The following is a 19,678-nucleotide window of genomic DNA, read 5'->3' as shown; positions in this document are numbered from 1 at the left end:
CTCCTGTCAGCATTTCCGAGACACCTGTCACCACAGTATCAACGTGAGTTCACATGAAGGCATCTGAAGAGCCACCCAGTGTACGAGCCTCACTCAGTATACTTTTCACAGCTTCATCCCAGCTAAGAATTTCCCTTAGATTCAAAGGGTCTGCCCCCGGAGACTCCAGAGAAGGAAAGCAGAGACCTTGCTCACTCCGTTTTCTAAAGCAGCATTTAATCTGTGAGCTGTTTACATGGCTAGATCAGACCACAACCATACTGCACTAGGGAAAGTCCCAATAAAATTCCCCTCCTCTCACCATCAGTCTCTGTGATTTGTTTTTGTGGTTGTTTTAGAACTCCTGGAAATTTTCATTTCAGGCAAGCAAAATTTCAACTCATTTGTCTACCAAATTCGACCAACGCAGGAGATAAATGGAGATAAAATTCCTCTTTGTTGAAACAGACATACTCATTTGGAGAAAGGGGGGGGGGAAGGAAGGCTCTTCAATATTTGCATGCCTTTTAATTTTGATGCCTGAGCCAACTCCTCTTTAAAGTCTTTGGGATATTTGTAATTGATTTAAATGGGAGCAAGATTGATGGGCAGAGAGTTTGGTTTTGCATCAAGGTTTTTTTTTTTCAGGGGAGGGAGGGAGGTGGGTTCTGTTTTTAACATTTTTTGTTCAATAGGAAAGTTCACTCCTTATTCTCTTTCTTTTCTCTGGTGCTGAGTCATGGAAGTGAGAGAACTTGTAGGCGTCTTAGTAGCAGAGAGAGTAATGTTGTCATTTACAGACAGTTATGCTTTCCAGAAAAAATTTTTTTTTTTTTGTGGGTTGCAAAAGTGATTAATCTGCTGCTGAATCTGACTAAGGAGATTTTCTGTTTAAGAATATTTTTTTAAGAAAGAAAATCTGTGTCCACTTATGGGAAACAATGCAGTAGGGATTTTTTTTTAAAAAATTGCCACAAAAGAACAGACAGCAGAATGTGTCCTTTTCTAATAATACCCTCTTATTTCTTCATTCTTCCAGTCTCTTTCCTCACCTCACGGAAAAGTCCAAGAGAAGTTGATAGGGATAAAACCAATAGAAATGTAAAAGAGTTCGGTATTGCCAACCCCAGCTGTTCAAAAATTCACGTCAGACTGTGCAAAATCATGAGATTAAAAAAAAAAATCTAATGATTTAAAGCCAAGAAATATCCTGAATTTGGGATTCATTTTTTGTTTTCCTTCTGACTTTTGACTATTTTGGTCAGTGGTTCTCAATCTTTCCAGATGACTGTATCCCTTTCAGGAGTCTGATTTGTCTTGTGTACCCCCAGGTTTCACCTCACTTAAAACTACTTGCTTACAAAATAAGACATAAAAATACAAAAGTGTCACAGCCCACTGTTACTGAAAAATGGCTTACATCCTCATTTTTGCCATATAATTATAAAATAAATTGATTGGAATATAAATATTCTATTTACATTTCAGTGTATAGTATATAGAGCAGTAGAAACAAGTCATTGTCAGTATGAAATTTTAGTTTGTCCTGACTTTGCTAGTGCTTTTTATGGAGCCTGTTGTAAAACTAGGCAAATATCTAGATGAGTTGATGTACCCCCTTGTTGACCCTTGCGTACACTCAGGGGTACACGTACCCCTGGTTGAGAACCACGGCTTTAGGGGTCACTTTGGGCACATTGTCAAGCTTTAGAAAGAAAGAAAGAGTCTCAAGTAATCCTGTGATTCCAGGATCTGGGGATTTAAGGAAAGCACCAAATATTATTAGACTTGAAAGAAGAACTGGTAACATTGACTGGATTTTATGGAAATTACTCTAAAATCTATAGGTCCATATCCTCAGCCGGTGTAAATTAGTATGACCTGAATGGACCTGCAACAGTTTACACAAGCTGAGGATCTGGCTCATAGAATGAACACGGAATAATTCCTTTCTGGGTTTATTTTCACCATCCTGTAGAATTGCCAAGCAGGGCTATAACTCCGTAGGATGGTGCAGAAAGCCCCCAGGCAGGAGGAGACGTAAACAGGCAGCCCCTCACCCTGGCCCAAGGGAGGCTTGGGGGATAGGGTAAATTTCACCAGTACACTCCACCTGACAGAAATTCCAACCTGACCCTTAAAGCCACCTGGGCTGCCTCTTTCACTGATCTCTCTTTGTTTTAACCCTTTGATTGCTTTGGGTCTTATTTCCCCTGTCCCTGCCCCGGTACAATATCCCTGATCTTTCTCCTCCCTCCTGTCCGTTGCCTCCTGTGACTGACTGGCCTCCCAGCCACTATAGCGCAGCCCTGATCCTTCGGCCTTTGACAAAGCCTGCTTTGTGCCGTTTAAGTAGAATATTGATTTTTACATTACTCGCCCTGTGAGGCTTTAAAAATTACGTTTTTCTTTAATGTGGTTTATCTCTAGCTTGTCGGCAAAGGTGAGCTTTGGGCGCGGGCAGCTTGCTTGGTCAGGGCAAGAGAAGCTGTGCTCTGCAGCTAGATCTTTTCTCTGGCAAACCACACTTTACAGCTGTACTTGTAAATTCAAGGGGCAGGATTAATCTGCTTTAACCTTCGTTTTTTACAATTCCACAGAGATGCCCATGACTCATTTAGAGAATTCAAAGAGTCCACAAAGACTAGAATTACATTTCTGAAAGCTTATCGAATGGCATTGCTTTGTGTTTTAATGACCGGGTCTCTCAGTGAATTTTTATGGGTTATAAGTAGGAGAGATTCATTGACATCTTAGGATGCCAGGAATTTTTGACATGTGCAAGCTAGAAATGGTTCCAAACCTAAACACCCCCCCACCTCAATGTTCAGATCTGGAGTTTTGCTTTGGCCCAAGACAAATGTACATGAAAGCTGCAACGCTTGGCTCTGGACCCAGTGTTTTTCAGAGTTTTTGGGTCTTTGGATGGGGCCTGTCTCTTGTTAGAACATTGTGGGAGCCAAGCTGCTCAGGTAGCTAGAATCTCTACTCTTTTAAGTCCCAAAGCTTCTTCCCCTGGGCTAGAAAGTCATTGTTTCAAATTGTGAAGTTTAAAATGTCAAAACCAGTTAGGCTATAAATCCCAATAGCCATCAGTATGTATTTATACAGCTACCACATGAAGGCATAATTTAGATGTTATTGTCAGTAAATACATAAAAATTTAGTAGAAACAACATACATTGATGTAACAGAAATGGAGGCTGAGGAGAATTTCTGTCTTAAATTAGATGGCGTGTTTTGAATTCCATGTGCAAAAGTGTTTTGTGTAATTGTGTATGGGTCCCAATGAACGGTTGACCTAGAGAGATTCATTGTTAGATACCATTGCTATTATGCATTTGATTCACTTCTCAGAGGTGCTGCAGTCTGATGCCAGTGCACCCTATATTTAGCATAGATTATAAATTCCATTTGCTTTGGTTTAGGTTACAGCAATCTGAAAAGAAGAGGTCTTTTTTCCTGTTCATTTTTCGGCAGAGCATGATAATTATTACCTAGAGGAGGTGTTATCTGTGAGGTTCATTACAGTTTGCATAGAAACCTGCAATACATTTCAGGGGGAGAGAGGCGGGGAATGTGTAGGAAACAATGAGCCGGGTTCTGATCGATTACACCTTTGTAAAACCAAAGTAAATTGAAGTCAATGGATTTACTTTACATTGACACCGGTGTAGCTGAGCTCATAATCTGGCCAGATATGTCTTTTTAAATGTAACCCAGGTACTGTAGGTGTTATAGAATGTTCTAGCTCTTAGCTAAATTCCACCCTGATACTTTTAGCTCAATCAGTAGTCATGAAGCAAAAGTCTTGAGATCTGATTTTGATTTAAGACACAGTATCAGTGAAGACAATTATAAATCATTACCGAATAGGGCTCATTAGGTCATCATTGCTGAAGTTTAATTGACTTCTTTTTAAAAAGCTGCTGAGCTGGGAGAAGTGCAGTGTATAAAGAAACCGGGTATTAAACTAAGGCATGATATTAAGTGGTCTGGAAAAAAGTTGATTTTCAGAATAAGTAGTCACCTCATTCAGCAATATGCACCCGTCTGACAAATTCATGTCTCCGTTCTGGAGACAAATGGGAAGGAGCTGTTAGGTTTTTTATATTAGAATTACAATTGCCAGTGGGTGGATTTTGTTTTCCTGGGCAGATTTAGGAAAACTAGATTAATTGATAATGCAATCTCCAAGTGAGGCAAGAATCCATTATTACTTTACATAGACGTTTTAGGTTGATAGGATGTCTGGAAAACAAAAGTAGCAGACCAGATGCTTCATTTCTATCAAACTAATGTGTCTTTAAGTAAATACCTTATTAGCAACAAATTGAATAATATAGCCCATTTCTATGAAATTGTTAGGAAATTACCATAATTCCCATATAATTTAATAAAGAAACAGTGTTCTCTAAGTATCTAGATAGCTTTTTACTTGAGTATCAGTGTTTGCTAGATGGTGTTCTGTGTTGTAACAAAATTATGCTTCTCTTTCATTTTCCCAGATTTGTTTTAACACTATTCTGAATTTTAAATTAATATAAGAATGGCCATACTGGGTCGGACAAAAGGTCCATCCAGCCCAGTATCCTGTCTACTGACAGTGGCCAATGCCAGGTGCCCCAGAGGGAGTGAACCTAACAGGTAATAATCAGGTGATCTCTCTCCTGCCATCCATCTCCACCCTCTGACAACAGAGGCTAGAGACACCATTCCTTGCCCAACCTGGCTAATAGCCATTAATGGACTTAACCTCCATGAATTTATCCAGTTCTCTTTTAAACCCTGTTATAGTCCTAGGCTTCACAACCTCCTCAGGCAAGGAGTTCCACAGGTTGACTCTGCACTGTGTGAAGAAGAACTTCCTTCTATTTGTTTTAAACCTGCTGCCCATTAATTTCATTTGGTGGCCTCTAGTTCTTATATTATGGGAACAAGTAAATAACTTTTCCTTATTCACTTTCTCCACACCACTCATGGTTTTATAGACCTCTATCACATCCCCCCTTAGTCTCTTCTTTTCCAAGCTGAAAAGTCCTAGCCTCTTTAATCTCTCCTCATATGGGACCCGTTCCAAACCCCTAATCATTTTAGTTGCCCTTTTCTGAACCTTTTCTAATGCCAGTATATCTTTTTTGAGATGAGGGGACCACATCTATACGCAGTATTCAAGATGTGGGCGTACCATGGATTTATATAAGGGCAATAACATATTCTCCATCTTATTCTCTATCCCTTTTTTAATGATTCCGAACATCTCGTTTGCTTTTTTGACTGCCACTGCGCACTGCGTGGACGTCTTCACAGAACTATCCACGATGACTCCAAGATCTTTCTCCTAATTAGCTGTAGCTAAATTAGCTCCCATCATATTGTATTTATAGTTGGGGTTATTTTTTCCAGTGTGCGTTACTTTACATTTATCCACATTAAATTTCATTTGCCATTTTGTTGCCCATTCACTTAGTTTGGTGAGATCTTTTTGAAGTTCTTCACAGTCTGCTTTGGTCTTAACTATCTTGAGCAGTTTAGTATCATCTGCAAACTTTGCCACCTCACTGTTTACCCCTTTCTCCAGATCATTTATGAATAAGTTGAATAGAATTGGTCCTCGGACTGACCCTTGAACATGTTATGGTGGGTCAGCTTGCCCCATCGGGTCCAGAATGTAATATATGTACGCAGGGTGGTATGTATATATAGTGTTTGTGTCTGTGTGTTTGTAAAAACATATGCATATAACTGAATATGTGGTGAAGTTACATATATGGGGATGAAACTAATATACATATATAATATGGTTTCATCCCAATATGTAAAATTTCTACACCACATATTCAATTATGTGTATAAGTTACATGTTAGTTTACACACACACACACTCTCTCTCTCTCTCTCTCTCTCTTTCAAATCAGATATACTTATGAATTTCTTACTTGGAAGCTGAGATCATTGTGGACATTAAAATTCTTTAACTCTCTATGATAGCATAGACAGAGCTGTTAAGTAAAAGAACACTGTTTACACGGGCAGTGGGCTAGAATCAAATGGAGCCATTGGACAAACTACGATACTCTAATCTGGTTTGCTGGCTGGAAATCATCGGTCAGCAGAAAAGGTGGGTGTTCACACTGGGTAAAAAAGAAAAAAAAAACCGTTCATGCTAGTAATTTAAATCATTTTGTAGCTCACTATCAATATTGGCAGATGAGCGGTTCACTACCATGATTGAACTTTAAGAAAGCAGATGTTACATGAGCACAGGCTAGTCCACTGCTGCTTTTACTCTTCTGCACTCCTGTGTGCATAGAGTGCAAGAAAGTATGGAAAAGAGGAACAAAAACAGATGGTTGCACAGGAAGTGACGAGACAACATCATCATTCAGATTTTTTGTGGAAAGATTTTTTTTTTAAAGTTGGGGCAATTGGTTCTTTGAGTTTGAAAATATGAATAAATTTAAAATTAAGTGCAAGTGATATTACAAATAAATGGAATCCTGAACAAGAAATATGAAATTAAGTAATAAAAACTCAAAGCAACTGCTGTATGAGTATATATGTATTTCATTATCTTCATGTGAGTAAATACACATCATTTTAATGCCGTTTAAAGGGGATGAAACCAACAATGTTCTATAGAAATTGCTCTTTTAAAAAGAAACCTACAGAATTTAGTGGAAAATTATTTCATTTTTGTAATTTTTTGGGGGTGGGGTGGAGTGAGAAGAGATGGGAGGATGACTCTTCAGTAGAATTTAATATAGAATTCTATGCCTGCTATAGACTTCTGTGGGATGGCTTAAAACCCCTAAAGAAATGCTATAATTTTCTATTAAGTTCTACAGTACTGTTCCAAAAGGGGTGTGTGGGTTTGGGTGTCTGTTATATATATATATATACACACATACTCTCACTTTCTGTAGCTCATATGTTCATTACAGATAGTCATACGGATAGCTGCATTCTCTGTACATTTCTTTTCGCCCTCATCATAACTATGAACTACAGTATCTTGAATCGTATTTCCATTCAACTATAAATATCATATTGTAGCAATAAGAGGAAAAGTTCATAAGTCTGAGGATGGCTTAATAATGATACTTTAACTGTATAAGCTTTGCTATGCTTAGTAATAGCATCAGTCATAAAATACTTCGCTTACCAATACTTTGCTTATATGGGGGTGGGGAGTTTCACCTGTGGCTGGCAAAGCAATTACTTGCCTATGCCAAGCAAGGTATAACATTCGTTGCTGAACGTCGTGCTGCTATGTGCCTCCTTGCATTGCTAAACTGACATCCTTCTGCAAAACCCATGTTCCTGAGCTTGTTTCTCCATTCCTCTGCATGTACTGACTTGTTCACATGGCATCACTTCATCCCGTTTGTGGTAATCTGTTCCTGGGTTGTATTCAGCAGTTTTGCCTTCAGAGCTGACGGGGGACGGACGGACGGACGGACTCTGGCATGCCAGCTCTTGCTATTTACTGTTGAGCCTATAAGCCACAAATTCAGCAAATGTAGAAAGCCATTGCCACACAGTTCTGGAGTCCAAAATGGCTCTGTTTTCTCTCTGCAGTCATAAGGGATGGAAGTTATTGGAATATCACGAGATAAGTTGATGAAAGGTTTAGTTGTTTATGTTTATGGTCAACAACCTTTGTTGCATTTTGGCCAAGATCTATCAAAGTATTTGTTTTTATGTGGCAATGTCATGCATTTATGTGGCAATGTCATGCAATTTATGGTAGATGGCTCAGTTCAGCTGAACCAGACTGGTGGATTTGCGAGACAAGTCCATTTTAATCATAACAAGATTTCTCAATGAATTAAACTAAAGCAATGTCCTTTTGTTGTCTACCAAAGTTAAAAGTATTTAGGTCAACTATTTGTGTGTTGATTTGATGTAAAAGGTGATAGCACCGTGGTCCCTTATGCTGTTCAGTGGCTAAAATATTGCTTTGGTTTTGATAATGAAATTGGGAACCTTTCTGGGCAAAGTTTGAGATCCAACGATTCAGATATGGACAATCATTTTAACACCAGTAATTCCGTGGTCATTAGGTCAGGTTACTTATCCAAATTAATATGTCCTTCTTTTGGAAGCCACGCCATCTCTCAAGTAATCTTCCTGATTCATATTTGGTGATAGTTTATCACCCAAAAAGCTTGAAGCAGGAATAGTCTTGTGGCAATGTTTTCTTGGAACCCGCAATTCCATCACCGGGGAAAACAAATCTAAAGTAAATCTGGACCCAAAGAAGATAAGCTCAATTCATCCCTGGTATAATGCTAGTGACCATGCCAGAGGTACACTGGGAACAAATTGGGTCTGTTTATGAAATTACAGCAGTAGCCTCATAGGCTTCTGCGCTTCTTAGATGTCCCTTACCTCTCCAGAATGAATGCAGTGCTGTAAATGGAAGACTGTGATTTGCCCACATCATTTGGTCCATGTGTTGAGCACAGAATTAAGATTTTTGTCTGGTTTTGCTCTGCACTTGTAAATAGCTGGAAGTTGTCCTCCAAGATAAAGGGCTGGAGGCCTGGTTGTTGTCATCCTCCTTCCTCCATCACTTCCTTCCTTACGTTTCAATCTAGTGTCATGTCCGAGACCACAAGAAATTTTTAGCGGAAACAGTAATGACCATGCTGATGACTCCCCTCCTCCCCATCTGACCCACCTGAATTCTGCAGCAAGTGCAGAGGGGGGCAATGGGGGAGAAGAAATATAATTGAGAACTATCTAGTGTTCCTCCGGTTGCTTCATGGCATATGCAAAGCCTGGGCCCCTTCTTTTCAATCCAGCCTGAGACAAAGACTATTAGACTTCTCCATGATTCTTTCAGTGAAATGTCTGGGAATACTCCTCAAATACCTGGCTGCTGCCTGGGTAGCTAGCTATTAAAGCTGTATCCACACAAATACAGCTGTACCATAGGAGTGTAACTGCTGATTTGTGTACAGTGCATGCCATAAAGACATTTGCGTTTCTTGGGAATGAAATACAAATATGCAGTGGGATCTTGATAGAGAATAAATCAATCTACTGAATTAACATGTTTTTATTAGACTGTAAATTCTTTGGGCTGGATTTTTAAAGGTATTTAGGCACCTAAGAATGAAGATAGGACTCTTCAAAGTGAGACATCTAATTAGTCTAAATTTAAGCATGCATAAATAACTTGTATGACAGTCAATATTCGCGTCAACCTTTAGGCTTTGGAAATGCATCTTGGTAGCCCTAAGAAGTGCAAATCGGCAACTTTGAAAATCCGGCTCCCCAGGCCATCCTGAACCCTTTGTACAGCCAGCATTGTATCCTCTTGATTGTCTGCTGCACATGGAAAGGCTTAATGTGTATGCAGAAATGTATACATTTTCACTTTATTTAAAAAGAAAGGACTGTAGTTGCTGATTTAAATGATTCCCTTAACCTAAACCAAGGTATTGTCTACTTAAGTATTTTTCTCCTTGTGCACTGAACGCAGCTTCACTTGATTTTGTGACCATTAGTTCATCTTTCTGCTGCTGGACGAACTCATTCATAGACGAGGCAGTACATTTAGGTTACTTCCATCTGTGTTTAACAAGGCTCTTGGGTTTTTTTCCCTGTTTTAAAAAAACCTCTGATTTTGTTTTATTTCTGACAGTAGAGGTGGTTCTGAATGTAATTCCTTCCTGCTTTTGTTTCTCTCTTCAACCCTGTTTGTTAGCATGTGGGGTTTCTGGTTTACTCTCTCTTTGCAATATTAATTTGCAAGAAGGAGGTGATGGTAACGGACATGATCGTAATTTGCATTTCCGAAGTGCACTAGGTGCTTTCCCCTAGTACGCAAACAGCAGAATAGCCTGCATTAGTGTGGAAACAACCTTAGCGAATGCCACAGGTATGTTTTGGTGTGATTGGTCACTCACAAATGTGCTGCTTTTGAAGCAGGCCACGCAAGAGTTGCTGGAAAGAGGGATACATACATAAGCTTCCAAGAGCCCTCTTTTTTTCTCCACTCGTTCCTTCATGTGTACTTCTGGGCCGCTGCTTACAGTATGTGCGGAACTGTCCCCTTCATTATAGTAATCCCTCTGTCTAGCTGACACACCCACATATACATAGACAAATCCATCTAACCTAGCTCACCTGCCTGCCGTTGGCTGTCTGACTAACAAGGTCAGCTCCCAGACTGCTACGCTGGGCATCACAAAATGGGGAAGAGATGGACAGCCCTCTGTGGAGATAGAGGTGGTTAGGGACTATTTAGAAAAGCTGGACGTGCACAAGTCCATGGGGCCGGACGAGTTGCATCCGAGAGTGCTGAAGGAACTGGCGGCTGTGATTGCAGAGCCATTGGCCATTATCTTTGAAAACTCATGGCGAACCGGGGAAGTCCCGGATGACTGGAAAAAGGCTAATGTAGTGCCAATCTTTAAAAAAGGGAAGAAGGAGGATCCTGGGAACTACAGGCCAGTCAGCCTCACTTCAGTCCCTGGAAAAATCATGGAGCAGGTCCTCAAAGAATCAATCCTGAAGCACTTGCATGAGAGGAAAGTGATCAGGAACAGCCAGCATGGATTCACCAAGGGAAGGTCATGCCTGACTAATCTAATCGCCTTCTATGATGAGATTACTGGTTCTGTGGATGAAGGGAAAGCAGTGGATGTATTGTTTCTTGACTTTAGCAAAGCTTTTGACACGGTCTCCCACAGTATTCTTGTCAGCAAGTTAAGGAAGTATGGGCTGGATGAATGCACTACAAGGTGGGTAGAAAGCTGGCTAGATTGTCGGGCTCAACGGGTAGTTATCAATGGCTCCATGTCTAGTTGGCAGCCGGTATCAAGTGGAGTGCCCCAAGGGTCGGTCCTGGGGCCGGTTTTGTTCAATATCTTCATAAATGATCTGGAGGATGGTGTGGATTGCACTCTCAGCAGATTTGCGGATGATACTAAACTGGGAGGAGTGGTAGATACGCTGGAGGGGAGGGATAGGATACAGAAGGACCTAGACAAATTGGAGGATTGGGCCAAAAGAAATCTGATGAGGTTCAATAAGGATAAGTGCAGGGTCCTGCACTTAGGACGGAAGAACCCAATGCACAGCTACAGACTAGGGACCGAATGGCTAGGCAGCAGTTCTGCAGAAAAGGACCTAGGGGTGACAGTGGACGAGAAGCTGGATATGAGTCAGCAGTGTGCCCTTGTTGCCAAGAAGGCCAATGGCATTTTGGGATGTATAAGTAGGGGCATAGCGAGCAGATCGAGGGACGTGATCGTTCCCCTCTATTCGACATTGGTGAGGCCTCATCTGGAGTACTGTGTCCAGTTTTGGGCCCCACACTTCAAGAAGGATGTGGATAAATTGGAGAGAGTCCAGCGAAGGGCAACAAAAATGATTAGGGGTCTGGAACACATGAGTTATGAGGAGAGGCTGAGGGAGCTGGGATTGTTTAGCCTGCAGAAGAGAAGAATGAGGGGGGATTTGATAGCTGCTTTCAACTACCTGAAAGGGGGTTCCAAAGAGGATGGCTCTAGACTGTTCTCAATGGTATCAGATGACAGAACGAGGAGTAATGGTCTCAAGCTGCAGTGGGGGAGGTTTAGATTGGATATTAGGAAAAACTTTTTCACTAAGAGGGTGGTGAAACACTGGAATGCGTTACCTAGGGAGGTGGTAGAATCTCCTTCCTTAGAGGTTTTTAAGGTCAGGCTTGACAAAGCCCTGGCTGGGATGATTTAACTGGGAATTGGTCCTGCTTTGAGCAGGGGGTTGGACTAGATGACCTTCTGGGGTCCCTTCCAACCCTTATATTCTATGATTCTATGATCATGCGTGTCCCCTTGGTATCTGAGCACCTTCCTCTCCTCCTTCAAATCCCTTCTTCTGCGGTGCCTTTAAATATGAACCACCCGAGAGAGAATCCTGCACCATCCCCAGCTCCGATTGGCTTACCACCTTTGTGTTACCTTAACCTGGAGAACCCCCATTTCAGAATGAGGGCTAAGATACTGATGAATAGTCGTGTGTGTAACCAGAGGTGCTGAAGACCAGATAGTGGCCGGCCCTGTGCGGGTCAAGAGACCTTTTCTCCTTCTGCCCCTGCTCAGGGGACAGACAGACACAGGACTTATCTTTGTCCTCCCAGGGAGCCCTTATGCTCTCAGCAGTGCTAGACTTCCCAAAAAGCCATAGCCCTGCCCCCTTTCTCTGACCACACCCTATTAACTGGTTTTGCCCCTTCTTCCCCCAACACTGCCAGAGGAATTCAGGGTGAGTCATGCTGAATGCCTCTGATGACTCCTCCTGGTGCAGATTTCCTCCATCTGAATGCTGGCTGTGGTTTGAGTGACACAGTACACCCCTCAGTTACTTGTGTAAGGTCACAGAGTGACTCGGGAAGAGCAGGGAATACAGCGCAGGTCCCCTGGCTCCCGGTCCCCTGCTCTAACCATGGTTAGACCACATTGCGAGAGGGAGAGCTGCTCCTTGTGCTCTTTTCTTTGTTCATTTGGTCTCCATTCTGGGCCCTTTTTGGACTATATCTCCCCAGTCAACAAGCACAGGGTGCTGTTTGGGATGGAGAGTGCTTTCCCTGTGAAACACCAAGTCTCCCTTGTTTCTGGCCTTCGGGGGCGGTGGTGGAAGAAGAAGGTCTGTAATCAACACACTAAATGAAGTTATAAAAAAGGGGAAAAAAATCCCATATTGTGGTTTGGAAGGGTTAAAACTGTTGAATTTTCGTGCAGATTTAAACTACACTTGTATTTTTGCCATAGTTCCTCATTATCTTCTCTCAGAGCCTGTTTTTCAAACCCAGAAGTTGTGCACGGGTTTGGTGAACAGGGCCTCTCCCCCTTCCCCGCTCCTCCAATAGCCCATTGTCATTAAAACATTATCCAGCTTCTCCCCACTCTGCCCCGCAAAAAGCACTTTCTTGGGGGTACTGTACTTACGCTCTGCTGTGTTTCGGCCCTTTCATCCCATTACAGTAGGTGGACACCTATTCATTTACAAGAACAAAATACGTGGAGAAACTGGCAAGTTTCTAGCATGCTCAGGCTTAAATGCCACATTCACTGGGCGCAATAGATCAGGCAACAAGCAAAGTTTCTCATTAGGTGAGCAAAAAAGCTCCTTTCCTCACCTGCAAGGCCCTGAGTCACTTCCTCCCCATAGCTTCTCTATGCTCACTCCCGCATCTTTCCACCCTGCTCACTTTACTGTCCTTCCCAGGAATCCCATGGTTGTTTGGAAGGTCAGGGGTTAAATACAGTCGCTGTATTTTTCTCCAGCTGAAGCTTACTGCCTTGTTTTCTTTCGCCTCTCTCACTGGTTTGGAGTCAGGTGTGTGCTATGTTTTCCTTTCTCTCTCTACATTTGTTTATGGTGACTCCTTCACAATTGGGGTTTGCTCCAAAGTTGCCTCCGCAGCTGTAAGTTGTTTAAGAACACTACAGCACACTTGGAAATGTTCGCACCTAAATCCTCTATGCTAGTTAATCTTTATAAATTCTCTGCCTAATGGCAGAGGGAATTTGAGATTTTCTTATTCTTTTTTATTGGTTTTCTTTGTGTGTTGTGTACAGGAGGTTCAATGGTTTTTTCCATATGCAACTTACGAAGGGTCTATAAATTCTGTAGTGCCCCTCTTTCCACTGCTGTCTGGGGTTTGGTAGCAACTCATACAAGACTGGTAATCTGTGGGATCAGATATTTGCCTAAAGTCGAACGTAGCCTTACTGTAGACCAGCCTGGGGTCCATTCACTTCAACAAGGCTGCATCTGCCTCCACTAAGGCTGAAATTGACTCTTAGATTATAGAATTGATTCTGGGTGGAATTCATTCCCCTGCAGAAAGCTCAACAAAATCTTGGAAAACCATTAAAAAAATAAATATACCTATCTCATAGAGCTGGAAGGGACCTTGAAAGAACCCAATGTACAGCTACAGACTAGGGACCGAATGGCTAGGCAGCAGTTCTGCGGAAAAGGACCTAGGGGTGACAGTGGACGAGAAGCTGGATATGAGTCAGCAGTGTGCCCTTGTTGCCAAGAAGGCCAATGGCATTTTGGGATGTATAAGTAGGGGCATAGCGAGCAGATCGAGGGACGTGATCGTTCCCCTCTATTGGACATTGGTGAGGCCTCATCTGGAGTCCTGTGTCCAGTTTTGGGCCCCACACTACAAGAAGGATGTGGATAAACTAGAGAGAGTCCAGCGAAGGGCAACAAAAATGATTAGGGGTCTGGAACACATGACTTATGAGGAGAGGCTGAGGGAACTGGGATTGTTTAGTCTGCAGAAGAGAAGAATGAGAGGGGATTTGATAGCTGCTTTCAACTACCTGAGAGGTGATTCCAGAAAGGATGGTTCTAGACTATTCTCAGTGGTAGAAGAGGACAGGACAAGGAGTAATGGTCTCAAGTTGCAGTGGGGGAGGTTTAGGTTGGATATTAGGAAAAACTTCTTCACTAGGAGGGTGGTGAAACACTGGAATGCATTACCTAGGGAGGTGGTAGAATCTCCTTCCTTAGAAGTTTTTAAGGTCAGGCTTGACAAAGCCCTGGCTGGGATGATTTAATTGGGGATTGGTCCTGCTTTGAGCAGGGGGTTGGACTAGATGACCTCCTGAGGTCCCTTCCAACCCTGATATTCTATGATTCTATGAAAGGTCATCGAGTCCAGTTCCCTGCCTTCACAGCAGGACCAAGTACCATCCCTTATTTTTGCCTCAGATCCCTAAATGACCGCCTCAAGGATTGAACTCAAAACCCTGGGTTTAGCAGGCCAGTGCTCAAACCACTGAGCTATTCCTCCCCTCAAAGACCAATTTCAGACCAATTTAAAAGTGACAAGCAAAAAAATTTTTAAAATTGCATTTCTTCAATTTTCTGCTTCTTCCCCTGTATAATGAAAGCAGGGAAAATATATAAACTTTTTAAAAGAAAACGAGGAAAACGAGGTGAATTTTAAGAACTTTCCCACCCTTTTTTGATTTGTTGGATCATCAGCAAAGGTGTCCTTTCATTAGGCAGTGGGGTTAAATAGGTCTTAACCAAAACAACAAATATTTTACACACATGAGACCTAAAATCCCCTCAGTCTATTGCTCAGTTCTTGTGATGTTGTCGTTTCACTAATTCTGCATTTGTCCACTGAGTCCCAGAGACAGGCCTGATCTCACAACACATCCATGGCAGAGCTGTAAACAGAACCATTGTCTCTTGAATCCCACTCCTGTTCCTTATAAATTGATCACATTGGATTCAGAGGACTTAAGCCTTCAGGACCGCTGGCCCCACTCTGCGCTTACACTAGATTTATACCTTTTGACCTCACGGCAATCACTCCAGATTCACACCAGCATAATAGAGAGCAGAACCAGGCTTTATATGTGTATATTGGCATAGCTCTGTATTTTTCTTTGGCATTTGATCTGGGGTAATGTGTATTGCTTTGAGGACACTTCCATGGGAGTTGCTTTTAATCCATCCCTTTGCACTGCCTTCTGCGTATTAAAAGGATCTTCCTTATCAGTGAGCAGGAGCGAACACAGTTTGGAGTCCTCTCCATTTCAGAGCTCTCTTATTTTACAGGAATCTTTACAACTATGCACATTGGTTCCCCTCGTATTATTCTCCAGCAAGAGCTTTTGTTTAAGGCAGATTTTTGTAGAGTCAAAATCCCAGAGAAAAATGAAATATCCTGCTTGGCCGTTCTGTTCTGTTGCACGGGTTTTGCCCCTGCTCTGCTATTACCACTTTATAATGTGTAGTCCCAGGTACATTCCTGCTTTACGAAGCAGGTTCTATGGCTGTGCAGATGTTGCTATAAAATCCTATTTCCATTTAACTCTAGCTGCTTGTTTTTACCGGTTGTATGTTTCCTTCTTGCTGGTGATAGCATTTTTCTCCTCTTATTGTTCCACAGAGCTCTGGGTTCCCCACCGGCTCTCCAGTTACTTCTCCCCCGGGATCTACCCCTGTTACTGGGCACAAGCGGATGATCATTCCCAACCAGCCGCCTCTCACTGCCACCAAGAAGTCTACTGCCAAGGCACCAGTGCAACCTGCTGCTCCGCCCGCCCCAATCCCAGTTACTCCTGTTGGTACACTAAAACCGCAGCCACAACCAGTTCCAGCTTCTTATATCACTGCGTCCACTCCCACCCGACCGGCGTTCAACGTACAGGTGAGAACGGCCCAGCCCAGCCCTCATTTCCAGCCACCTGGCCCACAGCCAGTTCAGTACGGCAGCCTGGGTCCAAACCAGTCCTACGCTCCTCAGCCAGCACGCCCCCCAGGGCCAGCACAGTATGTTCCATCTCAGCCTCGTGGCCCTGACTATGGGTATGCTCCCCAGCCTGCACATCCTTCAGAGCCTGGTTATGGCTATGCACCTTCACAGGGGCGGTATCAAGATCTTTACTACCCTGCAGGCCCTGGATATGGAGGAAGAAATGGCTCGGAACCATCCTATGTGCCACAAAACACCTGGAAGCCTGAGCCAGCCTATCCCACAGCTAACACCATGGCTCAAAATCCAACTGGGCCGTACCAACCGCCCAGCACAAAGAAGACCTACATTACGGATCCGGTCTTAACACCTCCTCCACCACCCATGCAGCCAAAGGTAAGGGAGAGACAGACAGCCGTTCTCAGGCCTGGTCTTGCCCATGGCAAAAGCCGTGTGGTTTTCAGTCTTGGTAGTTATTGAACGGCGCTCGTCGAGGCGCCGGCTCACCTGCTGGAAGACGTTAGCTGGTTTTTCAGTCATGTTAAGCTCACTGTATTGAGCTCATGGGATTGCCAACCACATGTTTGTGTCCTGTCGAGATAGGGCTACAAAGGGGACAGAAAGCAGCCAAGTCTGGTGTTTTCTCTCTTTCTGGCTTTTTTTTTTTTTTTTTTTGGTAACTGACTGGTAGAAAATGGGAACTTCCATCGAATTTGAAAATACAAGTGCTGGGGTCTTAGAAATTCCACCTTTCCTGTGGGGTGACTGTGTCTCATTTCAGGAATGCAGTGATATTCAACAGGATTCACCCTGCAGGGCAGAGGGATTTTAAGCTCTGAAACTTTAAAACTCATCATCCCAATTAGTAGGACATGTAATTATGTGGCCTCATGATGCCCTGATCTTTCAGACCTGGTTCTCCTTAGATTGATTAAGAGATTACTGACAAAGACTTGGGGTCATGTACACTGTTGAGTTCACCAGTTACCAGAGGGGAAATTATTCCTGTCCACATGCTTAAAGCTGGGAAAAAACAGTGTTGTTCACTAAATTTGGTTTAAGTGATTCTGTGCATCATTGCTTAAAGATCCTTATCCCTGAAACCACACACAAATGTTTTCCTACACCAAGCTTGGCGACCGTGAAATGCTTCCGTGTGTGCTGCCCATCCGTTCCAACAAGTGTCAAAGCAAAGGAGCCCTTCAAAGAGGCCTCTTAATGTGAAACTGACTAGACACAGAAAGTTAAACTCACCTGTCTGGTTTCACTGCTTAGACCTTGATCCAGGAACCAGGTCTACACAAGCAGAGCCCATTTTCCTTCAAAAGCTGTTCCTGTGGATACAGGGACCTGGCTCTGTAGATCCAGGTTCAGGATTGAGGCCTTGTTGAGGTGTTTGAAAACAGCATCAGCGGTGAAAAGTGAGTAAATTTGTAAAATGTAAGCTGCTGTTGCCACAGGTAAGAGATTCATGTACGTGGAGCCAAATTCCACCCTCCATTGTAAGTGTGTATTTGGATTTTATCTTGACTGTGTGCTTTTAACACGAGTTCGCTAACCTCCCCATAACGGGAGCGATGCCTGTGTGCGTTCATTGCTTTGCACTCACCAAGGCTGAAGACAGCTGGGCTCAAATCCCACACCAATGAAAGCACTGCTGTCAAAGGCTGCCTCGATCTGCCTCGGTGCAGAACTTGTCTCTAGCCTTTTAATGCTGAGAGAAAAATGCTAAATAGTTACAAAACAAAATACAAAAAGCTCTTCCCATCGACCTTGCCCTCGGTCGGTCCACACAGCCTTTTCCAGTCGCCAGATTTCATTCCAGTTTCCTGAATTCAGGAACTATTCAAAGCAGGGAAGCTCAGGGTTTCTCAAGTCAGGATAGACAAAGCAACAAATAAAAGTCCTTGAAATACAGTCTGCTGGCAACCTAACTAATTAACTTTTTCTCTTCTGCAGAGCTGTGAGCTCAGGAGGGGAGGGGACTCTATATATATCACATGTCTGATATTAGGTAGAGCTGATGTTGTTTTTTTAAAAGAATTCTATTGCTTGGGCCAGATCTGTCGCTGGAGTAAATCGGTGCGATTCCATACAAGTCAGTGGGATGATGTCAGTTTACATCAGCTAAGGAATGTCCCAAGCAGTAGAGAAGAACCAGAGTACAGTGTCTCAATGGAAACATAAATCGCTTCTCACCACGAACAGCATGAGTCTTGCGGCGTATTTGCAATACAAAGCTGGAAGGGACAAGACAATTTAGCTTTCCACTTATTGATACATAATCCCTTTGGGAATTTCATTTCTTTCGTAGCCTGCCGAAGGCACTTTGCTATCCAGTTTCAGCATGGGCATGACTGCTATCCTGAATAGTGGTGGAGGAAGCTGGGCATTACTTATTAGTAAGAAGCAGGGTAGAATTGATGGAGATTTTCCAAGGTAATAGGAAGTGTCCAATAACTACACCCACCCCATCAGAATATTTTGTCATTGGCCATAAAAGCAGCATTGTTTCACTCGACCGCATCTTCTCTCTCTACTTTCGCAGTCTGGCTTATTCAGAGGAACTAACTTTTTGGAATGATTTCATATCAAGGAAAAGTTGCTGAAAATGTTACAGCCATGACATCCATTGGAGAAATCGCTGCAGCTGGTTTTACTAGATGCACAAGGGGTCTTAGCTTGTTTACTCTCCACACACCTGTATGGCACATTTGTTTGAGGTTTGTTTATAGAGATCTTTAACTGAGTAAAATGAGTATTAAACCAGGGTAAGAAACGGACATTAATTTATGTCTGAGGGCATGAAATAATTTTTAAATGTTATTAATACTAGTGGATTCTTAATGCAATGTACATGCAAAATGAAAGGGGTGTGGTAACAAATCCAGCAACACCCAGAAGTACGTGGTATTCAGCTCGGCTGCACACCATGGCCTAGAACTAGAACTGCCTGAAATTTTTCATTCAAAATGTGTCGGTTTTTTGATGAAAAACGGCTTTTGGTTTGCAGCATGCCTGGGAAGAGGATCACGGCTGGTGGTTCTGTCTCTGACAGCCCGAAGCAGGAGCAGGCAAAGTGCCACTTGCTAATCAGGTTGAAGTTGCTGTTGATCCAAAGCAAATCTAGCTTGGTATGGGAACAAACGAAAAACCCAAGACTGTGCTGTTCCTTAAAACCCACGCAGAACAATGAGTTGCACTTAGGAAGTGAAAATGCCAAATGAGTCGGATCAGTCCCAGTTTGTGTTGAATTGTTTTGTTGAATTGCCTTTTGTAGCAATTCTCTTAATTTTAATGCCCAAGTCATAATTAGGAAATGAACTAATGAAACATATGCCCTCATTTAAACCTTAATATTTCACTAGGGAATTCCTGCCTCTCTCTCTCTAATCTGCTTCATATGTCGTGGGGATATCCATATGATCAGTTGCAGAACCATGTGATTAAAATGTGGAACCTTGTGAC

The 19,678-nt window shown here is 42.7% G+C and overlaps 1 protein-coding gene across 6 annotated transcripts in view; it reads left to right on the top strand.

Moving 5' to 3' along the window:
• Positions 1-19,678, top strand: part of LPP (LIM domain containing preferred translocation partner in lipoma) — a 444,094-nt gene that overhangs the window by 265,786 nt on the left and 158,630 nt on the right. For 5 of the 6 annotated variants that reach the window (XM_048863294.2, XM_048863293.2, XM_048863295.2 and 2 more), the window contains one exon: positions 15,905-16,606. In XM_048863294.2, coding sequence (XP_048719251.1) covers positions 15,905-16,606 — 702 coding nt within the window. The remainder of the gene's footprint in view (positions 1-15,904; positions 16,607-19,678) is intronic. The other variant, XM_048863299.2, reaches the window with a different exon arrangement.

Source organism: Caretta caretta, chromosome 9, assembly GCF_965140235.1.
Source record: "Caretta caretta isolate rCarCar2 chromosome 9, rCarCar1.hap1, whole genome shotgun sequence".
Classification (NCBI taxonomy): Eukaryota; Metazoa; Chordata; order Testudines; family Cheloniidae; genus Caretta; species Caretta caretta.
Note: the sequence above shows the minus strand (reverse complement) of the source record. Positions and strands in the feature narration are given on the sequence as shown.